Source organism: Schistocerca gregaria, chromosome 1 (assembly GCF_023897955.1).
Source record: "Schistocerca gregaria isolate iqSchGreg1 chromosome 1, iqSchGreg1.2, whole genome shotgun sequence".
Lineage (NCBI taxonomy): Eukaryota > Metazoa > Arthropoda > Insecta > Orthoptera > Acrididae > Schistocerca > Schistocerca gregaria.
In genome coordinates this window covers 373,811,823-373,831,082 of record NC_064920.1, presented here as the reverse complement: position 1 = coordinate 373,831,082, position 19,260 = coordinate 373,811,823, and the positions used below count along the sequence as shown (strand labels likewise).

The following is a 19,260-nucleotide window of genomic DNA, read 5'->3' as shown; positions in this document are numbered from 1 at the left end:
TTCGGCGACTTGCGCCTCGTTCGGGATGAAATGATGATGATTGGGACAACACAACACCCAGTCCCTGATCGGAGAAAATCTCCGACCCAGCCGGGAATCTAACCCGGGCCCTTAGGATTGACAATCTATCGCGTTGAGCACTCAGCTACCGGGAGCGGACACCTGTGCAGTGACCTCAATACTTTACAAGCGTCAGTCGTGGTCAGAACTGTGAATTCGTCTGTGAGCGAACTGTTGGTACTTGTAAGGTGAGCGCTTCCTTAACCAAGGGAGCTGAAGCGTTTTTATGTTACGGGTGGCACTGTGTCGAAGATTTGTATTGCATACAGGGAAAGCGGAGAAACATCATCCACTAAACCACCAAGCGGTAGAAGGAGTGTGTAGAATGACCATGACAGCGGGCCATTGAAGATACACTACTGGCCATTAAAATTGCTACACCAAGAAGAAATGCACATGATAAACGGGTATTCTTTAGACAAATATATTATACCAGAACTCACATGTGATTACATTTTCACGCAATTTGGGTGCATAGATCCTGAGAAATCAGTACCCAGAACAACCAGCTCTGGCCGTAATAACGATCTTGATACGCCTGGGCATTGAGTCAAACAGAGCTTGGATGGCGTGTACAGGTACAGCTGTCCATGCAGCTTCAACACGATACCACAGTTCATCAAGAGTAGTAAGTGGCGTATTGTGACAAGCCAGTTGGTCAGGGCAGCAGTCGAACATTTTCTGTATGCAGAAAGGCCCGTACAGGACGCGCAACATGCGGTCGGGCATTATCCTGCTGAAATGTAGGGTTTCGCAGGGATCGAATGAAGGGTAGAGCCACGGGTCGTAACGCATCTGAAATGTATCGTCTACTGTTCAAAGTGCCGTCATTGCGAACAAGAGGTGACCGAGACGTGTAACAAAGGCACCCCATACCATCACGCCGGGTGATACGCCAGAATGGCGATGACGAATGCACGCTTCCAATGTGCGTTCACCGCGATGTCGCCAAACACGGATGCGACCATCATGATGCTGTAAACAGAACCTAGATTCATCCAAAAAAAATGACGTTTTGCCATTCGTGCACCCAGGTTCGACGTTGAGTACACCATCACAGGCGCTCCTGTCTGCGATGCAGCGTCAAGGGTAACCGCAGCCATGGCCTCTGAGCTGATAGTCCATGCTGCTGCAGACGTCGTCGGACTGTTCGTGGAGATGATTGTTGTCTTGCAAGTGTCCCCATCTGTTGACTCAGGGATCGAGACTTGGCTGCACGATCCGTTACAGCCATATGGGTAAGATGCCTGTCCTCTCGACTGCTAGTGATACGAGGCCGTTGGGATCCAGCACAGCGTTCGGGTATTACCCTCCTGAACGATAAACCGCAATCGCGATAGGCTACAATCCGCCCTTTATCAAAGTCGGAAACGTGATGATACGCAGTTCTCCTCCTTACACGAGGTATCACAACAATGTTTCACCAGTCAACGCCGGTCAATTGCTGTTTGTGTATGAGAAATCGGTTGGAAACTTTCCTCATGTCAGCACGTTGTAAGTGTCCCCACCGGCACCAACCTTGTGTGAATGCTCTGAAAAGCTAATCATTTGCATATCACATCATCTTCTACCGGTCGGTTGAATTTCGCGTCTGTAGTACGTTATCTTCGTGGTGTATCAATTTTAATGGCCAGTAGTGTAATTGTGAGAAAAATTAAAAGGACGGCAGCTGAAAAAGTCACGGCAAAACTGAATGTCGCACTCGCGAACCCTGTCAGCACAAAGCAACACGAAGGGAGCTTCATAAGCGGAGATTTGCAGGGCGAACTGAAATTACAAAATCACTCATCAGTGATGCAGACGATCGGAACAGGAAAACGTGATGCCAAAGCCATAAAACCTGGCTCTGGAAAAGCGAAAGAATGCCATTTGATCGGATGAGTCTGGTTTCACACTGTTTCCAACGTCTGGCCGAGTTTACGTCCAAAGAGTGAAACATGACGAGGTTTCTATGACGATTTGGGCAGCCATATCAAGGTATTCCTTGGGACCGATGGTTACTCTTCAAGGCCATATTACTCCAAGGATTATGTGACCATTCTCAATGATCAGGTCCCTTCCATTGTGCAATGTTTGTTCCCCAATGGTGATGCTGTCTTACAAGACGACAGGGCCTCATTTCACAGAGCCTGCATCGCCCAAAACTGCCCAAAACTTTGTGCGTTCGAGAATGAATTGTCGCACCTGCTTTGGCCACCACAGACACCAGACCTCAATATTATTGAGCCTTTGTGGTCTGCATTAGCGAAAGGTGGATGATCGCCTCCACAAGCGTCACCGTTAGCTGAACTTGCCAATATCCTGCAGGAAGAGTGGAATAAGATACCTTTGAAAACCGCAGGCGACCTGTATTTATCAAGTCAGAGATGACCGGATGCTGTTTTCAGTGCCAACGGATTTTCTACACCGTTTTAGACATGATAATGTGCAGTGTCCACATTTTTTCCAACCCCGTGTACACTATGTGATCAAAAGTATCCGGACATCTGGCTGAAAATGACTTATAAGTTCGTCGCGCCCTGCATCGGTAATGCTGGACTTCAATATGGTGTTAGCCCACCCTTAGCTTTGATGACAGCTTCCACTCTCGCAGGCAGAAATTTAGTCTGGTGCTGGAAGGTTTCTTGGGAAATGGCAGCCCATTCTTCACTTAGTTCTGCACTGAGGAGAGGTACCGATGTAGGTCGGTGAGGTCTGGCACGAAGCCGGCGTTCCCAAACATCGCGAAGGTGCTCTATAGGATTCAGACCAGGACTCTTTTCAGGCCAGTCCATTAAAGGGATGTTATTGTTGTGTGACCACTCCGCCGCAGGCTGTGCATTATGAACAGGTGCTCGATCGTGTTGAAAGACGCAATCGCTATCCCTGAATTGTTCTTCAATAGTGGGAAGCAAGAAGGTGCTTAAAACATCAATGTAGGCCTGTGCTGTGATAGTTCCACGCAAAACAACAAGGGGTGCAAGCACCCTCCGTGAAAAACACGGCCACACCATAACACCAACGCCTCCGAATTATACTGTTGGCACTACATACACTGGCAGGTGACGTTCACCGGGCAACCGCCATACCCACACCCTGCCATCGGATCGTCACATTGTGTACCGTGATTTGTCTCTCCACACAACGTTTTTCCACTGTTCAATCGTCCAATGTTTACGCTCCTTAGACCAAGGGACGACCCGTTTGGTATTTACCGACGCGACGTGGGGCTCGGCGGTCTCTGTCAGTCAAAAGACGAGGTCGGCCTGTACGCTTTTGTACTGTACGTGTCCCTTCACGTTTTCACTTCACTATCACATCGGAAACCGTGGACCTAGGGATGTTTAGAAGTGTGGAAATCTCGCGTAGAACGTGTGCCCCAAGTGACAACCAATCACCTGACCACGTTCGAAGTCCGGGGTTCTGCAGAGCGCCCCATTCTGCTCTCTCACGATATCTAATGACTAATGAGGTCGCTGATAAGGGGTACGTGGCAGTAGGTGGTAGCATGATGCACCTCATATGAAAAAGGTATGCTTTTTGGGGTTGTCCGGATACTCCCGATCACATAGTGTATGTCTGCATAATCTGTGAAACACCGTAAAGAGCACGGCAGAGGGTTTCTTGACGTTTCAATCTCGTTTGTACGCGGTAAGAATGACTCCATAATTGCCTATGTGCGAGCTGTAATTAGCCTAATTTTGCCTTCGCAATCCCTAAGGGAGGATTGAAGAATATCTGTAGATTCTTTTGTTTTGTAAATAGCCTTTTACGAGATAATTTGCATCTGTCTTGAAGAATCTGCCAGTTATGGTTTTCATGACACGCTACCGTGAGTCAAAAGAACGTGTGACAAATCGCGTCATCCTTCTTTGTATAAATTCAGTATCCCTTGTTAGCTTTATTTGGTTTTGGCCCCACAAAAAAACTAAACTCCTTCCGAACAGGTCATGAAGGCCCAACGGTACCGACCGGCCGCCCTGTCATCCTCACACCACAGGCGTCACTGGATGCGGATATGAAGGGCATGTGGTCAGCACACCGCTCTCCCTGCTGTATGTAAGTTTCCGGGACCGGAGCCGCTACTTCTCAACCAAGTAGCTTCTCAATTTTCCTCACAAAGGCTGAGTGCACCCCACTTGCCAACAGCGATAGGCAGACCGAATGGTCACCCATCTAGGTGCTGGCCTAGCCCGATAGCGCTTAACTTCGATGATCTGACGGGAACCGGTATTACCAGCGCGGCAAGGCCGTTGACTTTGGCCCCATAGACTTGAGCAACATTCTAAGATGGGACACACAAGTGATTTGTAGCCAGTCTCGTTTGTAGACAGACTGCATTTTACTAGACAACTAAAGTCTGCCATCTGCCTGAATTTGCAGGAGTTGACTGATTCTAATCGTGAATAATTAGTATTGTAGTGAAAGGACAGTACGTCTTCCCGTTTTGCAAAAAGCCTAATTTTACACTTCGGAACATTTAAAGCAAGTTTCTAATCTTTGAACCACTTTGAAATGTTTTCAGTATCTAATTTTTTCAGACAGTACTTCATTATAGATAATTGTATCGTCTGTAAAAAGTCTAAGGTCTGCTGGGTCATTAACTTACAAATTGAACAACAAGTGTCCCAAAACACTCCTGAAGTTATTTTGACTTCTGACGATCACTCTCTATCCGAGATAACATGCTGCGTTCCATCAACTAAGAAGTCCTCAGTCAAGTTACAGCTTTTGTTTGACATTCCACACATTCATAGTTTTGTTAATGGCCGTTAGTGTAGTACGGAGTCAAATGTTTGAAACACTTCATCTACCTGGTTTCCTTGATCCATAGGTATCATGTCAGAAAAGAGTAAGTTGGGTTTCGCATGACCGACGTTTTCGCAATCCATAGAGGAGGCTTTTCTGTTCGAGATACCTCATTATGTTTGAGCTCTGAACATGTTCTAGACTTCTACAAAAGATGAACGTAGATAATATAGTCTTGCCAAATCGGTGGAAATACCCTATGTATTACGTGGGCTCTAATGTTATTACTGCCCAACCCCTAAATATTATTTTTTTTTTTTTAGCTCTAGTCTTATAACTATTTTGGTGCGACCCACCACGGATTCCCCCCTTGTACCAACCTCTGCATCTCGGACTATAATTTGCGCCCAACGGCGTCAGCAATTTGTTGGAAATACTCCAATCTGCGTCTTCCCTTACAGTTTATCTATTCTACAGCTTCCACAAGTGCCACGGCAGTTATTCCTTTATGTCTTAAAATACGTCTAAACATCTTACTCCTTCTTCTTATCAATGTTTTCCACATGTTCCTCTCGTCACTGATTCAACGGAGGCCTTCCTCATTCCTTATCTTATCACTGCACCTCTTGAACTTGTCTATACTACAAGCCAACTAACGCGGTGCATGGTTCATGGTTAACTGCCCGGTTCCGGGTTGACTATCTAATAGCTTCCAGGGACGACGAAAATTTGATTTTTAATATTTCATATAACTGGTGACCGAATTTAAAAATTAAAACTACTGTTACAATCTACTCATAAAGATGTATAATGTTTTTGTTTCAAGGTTTAACATAGCAACTGCTTACAGTTAGAAAGCCTGTATGTGCTCACTCGCTACGCGCAAATTACTCCGACTGTGTTCATCCAGTATTTGAAAGTGAGAGCACTTAGCGACTTCCAACAAACTGTAAAAATAATTTCAAATCTTTATGAAACATCTTCTCGCTGACGCCCTTACAAAATGGTCAAAGGAAAAAAGTTTATCACTCACAAGGTTTTCGATGCTCTTGCAGTAAAACTTTAGCGGTCTGGAATCCTTACCAGATAGAATCAATGGAGTACATCGAGAAACATCAAAGAAGATTTGTATTATCGAGAAATAGGGGAGAGAGTGTCACGGACGTGAAAGAGGATTTGAGTGGTTATCATTAAAACAAAGGCGTTTTTCTCTGCGGCGGGATCTTGCCATGGAATTTGAATCACCTACGTTCTCTTCCGAATGCGAAAATATTTTGTTGACGCCAATCTGCATAGGGAGAAACGCTGATTATAATAAAATAATGGAAGTCAGAGCTCGCACGGAAAGATATAGGTGTCCGTTTTTGCGGCGCGCTGGTCGAGAGTGAAATAATAGAGAATTATTGCAAAGGTGGTTCGATGAACCCTCTGACAGGCATTTAAGTGTGGCTTGCAGAGTAACCTTGTAGATATAGATCAGCCATGACATTTATTCCTTATTTACTAGTAACTCTACTCGCGACAAATTCTGCAGACGGTATCGCATAAAGCATTGAATGTAACAGCGAAATTATCATCGTTCAGGAAATACGATGTCAAAAATATTGAGATGCGTGAAAAACTAGTTTCTGCTTAAAATGGAGCACAGTAAAGCTTCAGCATCAGGGATGACGTTTTAACTTATTAATTCTACTGGAAGCACACCTTACAGACAATATCCGTAGGTACCACAGAAGGTACCCCCAGAATTATACCGTTGTGCCACTCATAGTTCAGGAGATATGACGCCACAGACATTGAGATGCGTCGAAAAGTAGCTTTTGCTTACAATGGAGCGTTTCGAGATAAGAGCACTTCCAACGAACTTAAAACATAATTTCAAACTTTTCTTAACGTTGTCTCACTTACTCGGTAACGTGAAATATTTGACACATTATCTGATTTGTAAAGCCATCAGCCGTTTGAAGCTGTTTTATAAGTGTGAGTTCGATTGTTTGAAGAATCGGCGGCTGGTCGTAACATGGACACGTCAGGCAGTATAAACGAACAGCGAACACAAGAGCTTGGGAAATGGGGTGCAATTGGTGGAGAACCCGTGAAATAGGTAATAAAGACACAGTGAGGTCTGAATTAGCCTCTCACCTGTCGATTTTTGCACGGCGCTCGAGGACGACGCAGGAGTGCCTGGCGGAGAGTGTGCAGCGAGGTGTCGCGTGCACTGCCGTGGCTCGCCGGGCTGCTGCGGTGGGCGCGTTGCGGGCACAGGTCTGGCGTGGCGCACGCGTCCGCATGTCCCCCGCGACTGGCGGCAGCGGCTCTCAGCAGACGTCACCGGCGGGTGGCAGGGGCGGGGGCGGGGGCGATCGCGGCCGCGGCTACACGTCCCCACCGCCTCGCCGCCAGCCACGCCGTGCTCGTGTTTTCCCCGATTAATGCTCTGCGTTACTCAGGCCTCCGCGGGAACTCACATCCGAGTCCGGTCTGCTCAGGACCACACGTCCGATACTGAGAAAGCGGCCGTATTTAACCCTTCGTTACTATTCTATCTGTCGATTGCGCCTTGTCCCGCGGTTACGCAGGACCGGCCGTGGTTAACCGGCTTTGGCATGTCAATTGAAAAGGGTGGCCGGATACCCTTCCTGCAACCACTCCTTACCCCCCAGGACGGAATTAGTGTACCCCAGCTGTCTGCGTCTAGTGTAAATCGTGAAATAGTGTGAATGTGTTTCAAATGTCTGTGAGTCGTGTAACTGAGGCGCGACGTGGGGACCAGCCCGGTATTCACCTAGTACGATGTTGAAATCCGCTAAAAACCGCATCCAGGCTGGCCGCCACACCGGCCGTCGTCGTTAATCCGCCGGGCGGATTCGATCCGGGGCCGGCGCTCCTACCCCAGTCCAGGAACTAGCGCCTTAGCGCTCTCGGCTATCCTGGAGGGTATTTAACCCTTCGTTAGTATGGTCTATTAATTTGACATTAATAGTACAGTGGACTTTGAGTAACACAAAATTAATATTTTTTTTATTTGGAAATAAAGAACTGTGTTCATTCGAAATACTGCTCAAAACATCGTTAATGAACTCTGAGAACATACATACATAAACAAAAGTGTAGCACCGCTCCGATGTATCATGTAAGCGTGTTTCTGTTGTGACTGATCCTGTATCGATCGGAACGTCAGCCTTATGTTTGTTAAGATACGAGTACACTACTGGCCGTTAAAATTGCTACACCAAGAAGAAATGCAGATGATAAACGGGTATTCATTGGACAAATATATTATACTAGAACTGACATGTGATTACATTTTTTACGCAATTTGGGTGCATAGATCCTGAGAAATCAGTACCCAGAACAATCACCGCTGGCCGTAATAACGGCCTTGATACGCCTGGGCCTTGAGTCAGAGCTTGGATGGCGTGTACAGGTACAGCTGTCCATGCAGCTTCAACACGATACCACAGTTCATCATTATTGGGACGGACGTATTGTGACCAGCCACTTGCTCGGCCACCATTCACCAGACGTTTTCAATTGGTGAGAGATCTGGAGAATGTGCTGGCCAGGGCAGCAGTCGAACATTTTCTGTATCCAGAAAGGCCCGTACAGGACCTGCAACATGCGGTTGTGCATTATCCTGCTGAAATGTAGGGTTTCGCAGGGATCTAATGAAGAGTAGAGCAACGGTTCGTAACACATCTGAAATGTATTGTCCATTGTTCAAAGTGCCGTCCATGCCAACAAGAGGTGACCGAGACGTGTAGCCAATGGCTTCCCATTCCATCACGCCGGCTTATACGCCAGTATGGCGTTGACGAATACACGCTTCCAATATGCGTTCACCGCGATGTCGCCAAATACGGATGCTACCATCATGATGCTATAAACATAACCTGGATTCATCCGAAAAAATGACGTTTTGCCATTCGTGTACCCAGGTTCGTCGTCGAGTATACCATCGCAGGCGCTCCTGTCTGTGATGCAGCGTCAATGGTAACCGCAGCCATGGTCTTTGAGCCGATAGTCCAAGCTGCTGCAAACGTCGTCGAACTGTTCGTGCAGATGGTTGTTGTCTTACAAACGTCCCCATCTGTTGACTCGGGAATCGAGACGTCGCTGCACGATCCGCTACAGTCATGCGGATAAGATGCCTGTCATCTAGACTGCTAGTGATACGAGGCCGTTGGGATCCAGCACGGCGTTCCGCATTACCCTCCTGAACCCACCGATTCCATATTCTGCTAACAGTCATTGGACCTCGACTAACGCGAGAAACAACGTCGCGATACGATGAACCGCAATCGCTACAGGCTACAATCCGACCTTTATCAAAGTCAGAAATGTGATGGTACGCATTTCTCCTCCTCACACAAGGCATCACAACAACGTTTCACCAGGCAACGCCGGTCAACTGGTGTTTGTGTATGAGAAATCGGTTGGAAACTTTCCACATGTCAGCACGCTGCAGGTGTCGTCTACCGGCGCCAACCTTGTGTGAATGCTCTGAAAAGCTAATCATTTGCATATCACAGCATCTTCTTCCTGTCGGTTAAATCTCGCGTCTGTAGCACGTCATCTTCGTGGTGTAGCAATTTTAATGGCCAGTAGTGTACATACAGTTACCACAAGCGCTACCTACGGGTAGAACGCCGCACTAGAGTAGATAGCAGAATTTTGAGTTAAGCGTAAAGCACCAGTAAGGGCGCATTACAGACGTCTGTTGCACAGTAGATTGACAACAATCATGCCACGAAGGACAATCGCGACCAATGACCGAATCCGCTACACCATGTTGCGCACAAGAAACTTGTCTACCAGGGAAGTTGCCCGACGTGTTCACTGGAGTCAATGTTACATGGTGCGCACAGGGAATCGGTTCCAGTTGACAGGGAGTGTTGAGGTCTTACACCACACAGGCCATACACATTCGGAAGGTGCAAGGATAATCGATATCTACCACTTTTCAGTCAAGAAATGGTTCCAATGGCTCTGAGCACTATGGGACTTAACACCTGAGGTCATCAGTACCCTACAACGTAGAACTACTTAAACCTAACTAACAAGGACATCCCACACATCCATGCCCCAGGCAGGATTCGAACCTGTGCGGTCGCGCAGTTCCAGACTGAATAGCCTAGAACAGCTCATCCACAGTGGCCGGTTCTTTTCAGTCAAGAAAATTGTGGTATCAGTACTCCAGAACTGAATTTAGCGTTCTAGAAGGCTACTGTTGCATGAAACTATTAAAAGACGATTGCCTAATGCGAATCTCCCTTCCCAACTACCATTGCGAGATCCGCATCGTACATCACAACACTATGGATTCGTTACAGGTGGGTAAGAAATCTTACGGATTGGACGCTCCAGTATTGGCGTAGAATGCTGTTCGCAGACTTTGTACCCTGATAATTTTTGACAACGTGTTTGGAGACATCCCTGCAATATCGAAAACTTTCAACCTTACGCCCCACATGTGCAATAAGGTGATGGTGGCGTTATGTTTTGAGGCATCACTAGATGTGGCTACCATATACCTCTCGTGGTTGTTGAGGTCAGTTTCACTGTCGTAAACGGACGAGATTCTGCAGCCAAGGGTAGGACCGAATCGCCAACATTTTGGTAACAGTTTCACCCCGATGGGTGATAGCTCGCATGCTCATCCCGCTGTTCTCGTGAACACGTTCCTTCAGGATGATAGGATCATCTGAATGAAATTCCCCAGGCATGAACCCAATCGAACACGTTTGGGATCGATTGGAACGAGACATTTTTGGACGTCGACAGTGACCATGTAATCTGCACGACTTACGCAGAATCGCCATTGAAGAGCGGGAAAATTTGCTTGATGATCTCATTGATGTTCAGCCACAACGTATTCAAGCCTGCATCCGAGCAAGTGGACGTACCACCACGTATTGATGTTCCTCAGGGGTGCTAGTTTTTCTTGATTTGATGATATGGACTCATTGAAAATGCATGTATCTGAATGTCTCACAGCCGCAGGTTTTCTAAACCATCCATTTATAAATAAAGGGGTTATGCAAAACTTTTCATGATCTGTGTATATTAGATAAAAAAGTTTTCATCTTCCCTTAACAGCATTAATATCTTAGTGTATGAAAATTTTTGTAACTTTCAGTCATAATGCTCGCATGGTAATAAATTCACATATTGCCCTAATTTTGATTGTAATGTATAGTTTGCTTACAAGCACTATTTGGAGCAAACAATGTTCATTCAGTGTCTACTTAATTAACCACCTTTCACAAAAAAATGGTTCAAATGGCTCGGAGCACTATGGGACTTAACATCTGTGGTCATTAGTCCCCTAGAACTTAGAACTACAACTAACCTAAGGACATCACACACATCCATGCCCGAGGCAGGATTCGAACCTGCGACCGAAGCAGTCGCGCAGTTCCGGACTGTGCGCCTAGAACCGCGAGACCACCGCGGCCGGCCAACCTTTCACACTTCGAAAAACTGTGTTCTACACATAAGAATTTACTCCGTGTACAGCACGAATACTTAGTTTTCTTGTCTTTGGATCCAGGACATATCGCCACCTGCGTGTTCTTTGTACATGATAAATCGCACAAATCTAAAGACTCTCAATTCGAGTAAGTACTTAGGGACTACAATCCGGAATAACTTAAATTGGAACGATCATACAGAGATCTTGTGCATAAAGCAAAGGAAAGACTGCGATTTATTGGCACAACACTTGGAAAATGCACCAGGTATACTAAAGAAACTGCCTACATTACGCTTTTCTGCCCTCTTCTGAGGTATTGCTGTGCAGCGTGTGTTCCGCACCACAACGGATTGACGGAGGACATCGAAAATACTCAAAGAAGGACAGCACATTTTGTATTATCGTGAAATAGGAGAAAGAGTGCACCGATATGACACGCGAACTGAGGTGGCAATCATTAAAACAAAAGCGTTTTTCGTTGCGGCGAGAATTTTTCACGAAATTTCAATCACCAACTTTTCCTGTGAAAGCGCAAGTGTTTTGCTGGCGCTCACCTACATAAGGTAATTGGTCTTAATAAAATAAGAAAAAATGTGTGAATTCCTAAGGGACCAAATAGCTGAGGACATCGGTCCCTAGACAAACTGTTTAAAGTAACTTATGCTAAGAACAATACACACCCATGCCCGAAGGAGGACTCGAACCTCCGAAGGGAGGGGCCTCACAATCCGTGACATGGCGCCTCTAAAAGCACGGCCATTCCGCGCCGGCATAAAATAGGAGAAACCAGAACTGGCACGGAAATATTTAGGTGTCCGAGAGTTGAACGGTAGAGAAATATCTAGAAGGTGGTTCCAAGAACCATCTGCCAGGCAATTAACTGTGACATACAGAGTAATCATATAGAGGTAGATGTAAGACATCTCATTGGTAAAAACTAAAATTAAAACATGAATTTTAAAAATTACAGGACAAAAATTCCTTGCCTCAGGCAAATTTGCTGGATCACAAATTTTCTGGGATGTAAAGGTTGAAAACTACTTACTTAACAGCTGACTTACAAATAATCAACACGTAGACTACACGTAAAACAATTTATATTTAATTTCTATTTACCAGTTTGTGAAAACAAGAGAATTCACTACCGTACTGGGGTTTAATAAAACGAAGCTAAACTGACGTTAACTACATTACTGGACCTAGATATTGCAAAAGTGAGCTAACTAAGTGTTTCGGTGTAACTTATTCGCCATGTCATGATAACATTGTGAAATACATCGGCTTGGAGTGTGTGTGTCTCCAGCACCGCAACGAACCGTTAAAATCTACAGGGTATTTCATGAGATGGCTCTACAGATTCATTGAATAAAACGTTCCTTATAAGCCATCTCCAGATTTTATTGGTTACAAAGCTACAGCTTGGTACATAAATAAGTTTTCGTTTTGCATGTTGGCTCTCCAATTGCTATGGATTTATTTACCGACTGTCAATTTTGTTTTGAAGCTCAAGATATGAAGTTGTGTTTGAGTTTACATAACTAAATTTTTCAATTGCAAGTGTGATTTGTTCTACAATTTTACTGCATCGGTTAAGCAAGCACCACGTGTTCACGAATAATGAGTGCCAAAGTAGTTCCATATTCAGGGAGTGAGTGTAGGAGGAGCAGATGAAGGAATCTTCCATCGTCGTTCGAGGCAAGATCCTACTGGAGGTGATGTGCTGTTCCCTTCCTTCGATATGTGGAATGTGGATGACTGTGACGAATGTTTTTGCAGCGTGGTGTTGGGTTTGTGTTGTTGTAGATGAAGAGAAGGGAGAGCTTGAAACCCGATGCGGGCGCGGAAGACTACTCCTCTCGAACAGCACCAAGGGAGCGCAGAGCTTAACGTCTCCATTCGATGTACGGACGACGAGTAAGTGCTACCCACATAGCCTCGCTTTATGAGACACCTCGGAGAGGTTGGAGTTTAATCCAATAAGTTGGCGATTAGGAAGTGCACGCCACCACCTGTCTTCCTCGTGCCGGCCTAATGCTGGCAATGAAAATTATCTACCATCAGGGTTTGAACCGACTTACCTCAGAGTCGAGCGCCAACGTATAGGCGTATGTTAGCGACCTCACCTACGGAGGCGCGTAGAGAGTATGCCAATAGGGTATTTGTGTGCGGGTTTTACAGTGGAAACGTTGCTGCTGCTCGAAGAGAATACAGTAGACGATTTCCTTACTGCAGGGTACCGGATTCAAGAGTGTTTACTTGTGTTTTCAGTACACTGCGTGAGATTGGTGCAGTGCCAAACAGTCTTTTCTCAACCGAACAGACGGTGGATGAAGTACATCTACATCTACATGACTACTCTGCAATTCACATTTAAGTGCTTGGCAGAGGGTTCATCGAACCACAATCATACTATCTCTCTACTATTCCACTCCCGAACAGCGAGCGAGAAAAACGAACACCTAAACCTTTCTGTTCGAGCTCTGATTTCTCTTATTTTATTTTGATGATCATTCCTACCTATGTAGGTTGGGCTCAACAAAATATTTTCGCATTCGGAAGAGAAAGTTGGTGGCTGAAACTTCGTAAAAAGGTCTCGCCGCGACGAAAAACGTCTATGCTGTAATGACTTCCATCCCAACTCGTGTATCATATCTGCCACACTCTCTCCCCTATAACGTGATAATACAAAACGAGCTGCCCTTTTTTGCACCCTTTCGATGTCCTCCGTCAATCCCACCTGGTAAGGATCCCACACCGCGCAGCAATATTCTAACAGAGGACGAACGAGTGTAGTGTAAGCTGTCTCTTTAGTGGACTTGTTGCATCTTCTAAGTGTCCTGCCAATGAAACGTAACCTTTGGCTCGCCTTCCCGACAATATTATCTATGTGGTCCTTCCAAGTAGAAGATATTATTAAATTTAATAGAAAGTAGTCCATCAACAAGCACAAGCAGACTTTCTACACGTATCGGGGTTCCCCTGATTTTGCGTATCAGGGATTTGAAAGTTTACTTGTAGGTTTGTGGAGGTATGTGACATTAGATGTCTACGCACAGCTCATATAAGTCGCTCCTATAAATCGCTGCTGATTTGCGTATGGGGTAATGGCACCCATTAGCGACCCAGATGGGTTCCAAAGGATTTACATCAGGTGAATTTGGACACCGTAACATCAACATCAGTTCACTATAATGCTCCTGAAACCACAGGGCACGGCTCTGGCTCCGAGACACTGACAATTATAATGCTGGAATATGACATCGCCGACGGGGAAGACATCAAGCATGAAGGGATGCTGGTGATTCGCAACTGACAGCGTATCTTCGATGACTAACTACCACAGGTCCCATGCAAGCGTAGGAGAATATTTCCCATAGCGTTAATATTGCTCCCACTAGCCTGCGTTCGTGGCCTGCTGCGTTTATAGGTGCCATTCACCATGACGACCATCGAGGTATAGTATAATATCCGGATCCCGCTCCAGTTACTGCCAGGTCTGGGTGCTGACGAGTCCTCTCCATTTGGCTCGGTCCTCCCACCACTTTTCTTCCTGCACTGGCTGCCAGGTCATATCTCTCCTTTCCACAGATATTCTCACTCCCGTTTTCCACCGTGTTCTTGGGCGCCCTCTAGGTCTTTTTCCATCCATCATTAGTTCTTCCATAATTTTGGGAAGTCTCTAAACACGTATCCTCTTGATATGCCCGTGCCATCTTAATCTCTTTTTTTCGATTTCTTCTCTCATACTTTCTTGTTTAAGGTCCTTTCTAATCATTCCTTACACTGTCCAATCTTGTTTTTTCCTTAATTGGTTTGAGAAATTTCATTTCCCCTGCTTGCAGTCTGCTCCAGTCCCTTTCAATCAGTGTCCATGTTTCTCCTCAATGGGTGACAACAGGGAAGTAATTTATTTATTTAATCGTATGGTGATTTTCTACTATATACAGTTGATATAAGACAATTCATTTTATACAATATAATATGATATACGACAAGATTAAACCTTAAAGTCCATGTTTTTCAACTAATTAATTGAGCTGGGTGTGAGGGTGAACAAGTCGTCGGGAATTCCGGGGTATGAATGAAGTGGACAGCGTTGGACTAGATGTTTAATTGTGTGCTCTTCTTGATTACATTCACACATTGGTGAACTGATCCAGCCCCATTTATACCTGAAGTACGTACAACAACCATGTTTTTCAACTAATTAATTGAGCTGGGTGTGAGGGTGAACAAGTCGTCGGGAATTCCGGGGTATGAATGAAGTGGACAGCGTTGGACTAGATGTTTAATTGTGTGCTCTTCTTGATTACATTCACACATTGGTGAACTGATTCAGCCCCATTTGTACCTGAAGTACGTACAACAACCATGTCCAGTCCTTAACCTGTTGAGGCGTCACCAAAGTTTCCTCGGCAGGTCAAAACCTTTTGGCTTCTTTGTGGGATCAAGGTGATGGGCTGTTGTTCCCAATGTTTTTGTTGACCAATAATGCTTCCAGCTTTCATTTAGATCAAAACCATCCGCGAAGAGTTGTCCTGCAGTAACACTTGCTGGTGTTCTCGATCGCAATCGTTGCTGTGGCGGATGACAGAATTCCTGGTGCAGTGGTAGAGAGGGTGATGCAGAGGTTTTCTTGGCCTCCCTCAGTAGAGCTTGCTTCCGTCATAAGTGAGGTGGAGAGACATGACTCAATACAAGTAATAACTCTTAAACATAAGGAGTTTTGCTTTTTCTGAAACTTCCTTATTCCAAATTGCCTCCCTTCTGTAAGCGCCTATTAATTTCCTTGGTTATTCTTCCATCACTAGATATTTCACTCCCTAAATAAGTGAAACTGTCTATCACTTTGAGGGATTCTCCATCCAAAGTAATATTCCCGTTGATCCCTTTGTCTCTTCCAAATACCATTACTTCACTCTTATCTATTTATTTTTAATCCATACCTTTTCATTATCTCCTTGCACGCAACAAGTTGTAATTGTACATATACTTCTCTATCGCCCCATATTACCATTTCATTTGCAAAAATCAACTTTTTGTCTTTTTCTTTTACTATATTTTAACTGTCCTATTCGTTTCCACCATCACAACATTAAAAAGTGCAAGAGATAGAATACTTCCTTGTTTAAGTCCTTGTCTAATTTCGAAGTATTCAGAATTCCCTAATGGTTTTCTAATTCTACAATTGTGTCCTCTGTACATTGTCTTTATTACATTAATGTATCCATCTTCTATACCTATCTTCTTCATTTGTTCCGAGAGTCTTTTCCTGTTAAGTGAGTCTTATGTCTTTACTATGTCTATATAAACCATTATCACCCTTTTGTTGTGATCCCAACTTTTCCATCAGTTGACGAATAGAAAATATCAGGTCGATTGTGCTTCTTCCTCTCCTAAACCCATGCTGTTCTTCACTCAGCTCCTTTTCTATCTTTTCACTTATTCGATTTAGTAAAATTCTTTAAAAAATCTTGGCTATATGACTCATAAGGGTTATTCCTCTGTAGTTTTTACTAAGTCTTTTATTGCTTTTTTTGAAGATGGGAACAATGTCTCCTCTTCTCCAATCATCTTGTATTGTACTGTTTCTCCACACACTTGACAGTACTCTATACAGCCACTACATTCCCACTGGAACTGCTGCTCTTATCATGTCCACTGATACCTCATCAGGTCCTGGGGCTTTCCCCTCATTCATCTTCCTCACAGCTATTTCCTTTTCTTCCCGTGAAATTTGTCCTAATTCTGCTTTCCAACTTCTGTCAATTACTCCATTATTTTTTGTTTCCTCGTGTAACTACTCCTCAGCGTTTAACAGTTTCTTAAAATGTTCTCTCCAGAGATCTTTTACATTCCTCTATTTACATCTTTACTGGTACTTCAGAAGCCTTCCTTTTATTTTTCATCATTTTATAGAACATTTTCTTATTGCTCTTTACATCTTCTTCAATTTATTTGTAAACTCTTCCAATGTCCTTTTCTTTGCTGTTTCCACTATTCCTTTGCACCTCTTCTTTACTTCTATATACCTCCTCGCTATATATCTCTATGTATCTTTATTTGTATATACCTCTATATATCTTTATTGCTTTCATAACACCATCGAGGTAGCGTAGCAAAAATATGATTCACAAAGAGCCGATACGTTTCCATTGATCGACGGCCGAATGCCGATGGTCCCACGCCCACAGCAACCGTAACTGACGATGTCACTATGTCAACATGTAAACATGTAAAGGTAGTCTGCTGCGGAGAATCATGTTAAACAATGTACGATGAACGGCGTGGTCCGAAACACTTGTGTGTACACCAGAATTGTGCTCTTTCGGCAGGAGATGCCACAGGTCAGCATCTGTGCTACTTTACAGTGGAGTGAAGCCTCCGAACATCACATACTGTAAAGAGCTGTGGGCGTCCAGCAACTTCTGGGGGAATGGTTAACAAGCGAAATCTACTAAGAAAAAGTCAACACGAGAGATGGATTGATCGTTCAGATTATGGACAATGCTGCTCACCTAAAAGAAAGTCAAGTACATTGCAGCCGGAGATGGTATTTATAAAAATCAACTTTTAACTTACTCATTTTCCTTTGTTTAATACATACTGTGTTTGTTTTGGTCACATTCTAACAACTGTATCTCTATAACCAATGAAAATTTTACATACTCTGTAGGGTGGTTATAATTAAATTTACGCTGGTTGAGAGGGCCCCCAAGAAAAAGTGAGTGATCTAGGACAATGAAGCTGAGTGGAAATATTTGTAAGGTTACGCGGAATAGAGAAAACGAAAAACCATTAAAAGTAATATATTTTAATTTCCGAATGAGGCGATAACATTTGTTAATTTCACGTCATGTTTACGGTCCGTTTTACGAATGTTGCTCAATGTGATGACCTTCTGCGTCTACGACGGCCTGGAATCGCTCTAGAGATACAATTTCACAATAATTGTTCGCGGCACTCTACGAACCGTGGGCCATGGAATGTTTAGCTGCCGTGACGCAGCACAATCAGTGCTTGAAGAGCGCACGTCGCGTTCAGCATTCTCAACCTTGACAGCAGTAACGTACTTCAACAAATTGTGGCGCAGTTGGCCGTCGGCCGCTCCCGGGAGCAATTCCCAAACCGTCAGTTCATTCGAACATCCGAACGTCGTCAAGCCCGGTGCGCAGAGAGGGCCTCTCCGTATTCCTTTAATGCGTCGCAACTCGCGAAGATTAGCAGCACTGTTTCTGTTGTTTTGATAGAACAACTTTACCAGTAAAGCGCTGCTCATTTTAACCAGACCCATTTCGACTCTCTGCAACTGTAAAACACATTGACGCTTGTGTTTCAACCCTACGTCGACGTAACAGTACTGGCGCCTAACGGCAACTCGTGATACTAACACCACTAACGACGCAAATTATGCAGCGCAACATCTGAACATCATCCCTAGAAAGATGGGTACCCACACGGTAAGCAGTTCCACTGGCTCCAGTAGCGTATCTTTAATATAACCAACCTGTGAAAAGCATGTTGTATTCGAATTCGTCTATAGTACCGCCTGCGCCGCCTACAATATTTACTATTCTTCACAGTGGAAAACATGTCATAACTAAACCACAAATATAGTCACTTATAGTAAATTTCTATTTAAAATTCTAAACGCACATCTAAGGTTTATTACTTAATTGCATAAATTTTTACAATACAATGTATGATTTAATGAACTGCTTTCAGATTCCTCGGTCTTTTCGTGGCGATCACTTCGTATTTCTCGCAGTCCGTAATTATAGATTACACAGAAAGATATAAAAATATCTTATTAGAGTAATAGCTTTACTATATTGGTACAGTGATGTCATTCACCCAACAATGATATTTAGAGCTGCCACAGAAATTCTGAGTGTTTCGCCACATTTACAGGTAAAGTTGTTACAAGCCTGTAATGTCAGATTTTTTAGGTTGTTTCCAATAGGTGTTGTATTTTATTGTATTGTATGGAACGAGGG

General features: G+C 44.3%; 1 protein-coding gene across 1 annotated transcript in view; it reads right to left on the bottom strand.

Moving 5' to 3' along the window:
• Window positions 1-19,260, bottom strand: part of LOC126349011 (uncharacterized) — a 231,270-nt gene that overhangs the window by 198,846 nt on the left and 13,164 nt on the right. Inside the window, exon 2 of the mRNA XM_050002405.1 lies at window positions 6,931-7,225. Within this exon, the coding sequence (XP_049858362.1) occupies window positions 6,931-7,225 (295 nt within the window). The remainder of the gene's footprint in view (window positions 1-6,930; window positions 7,226-19,260) is intronic.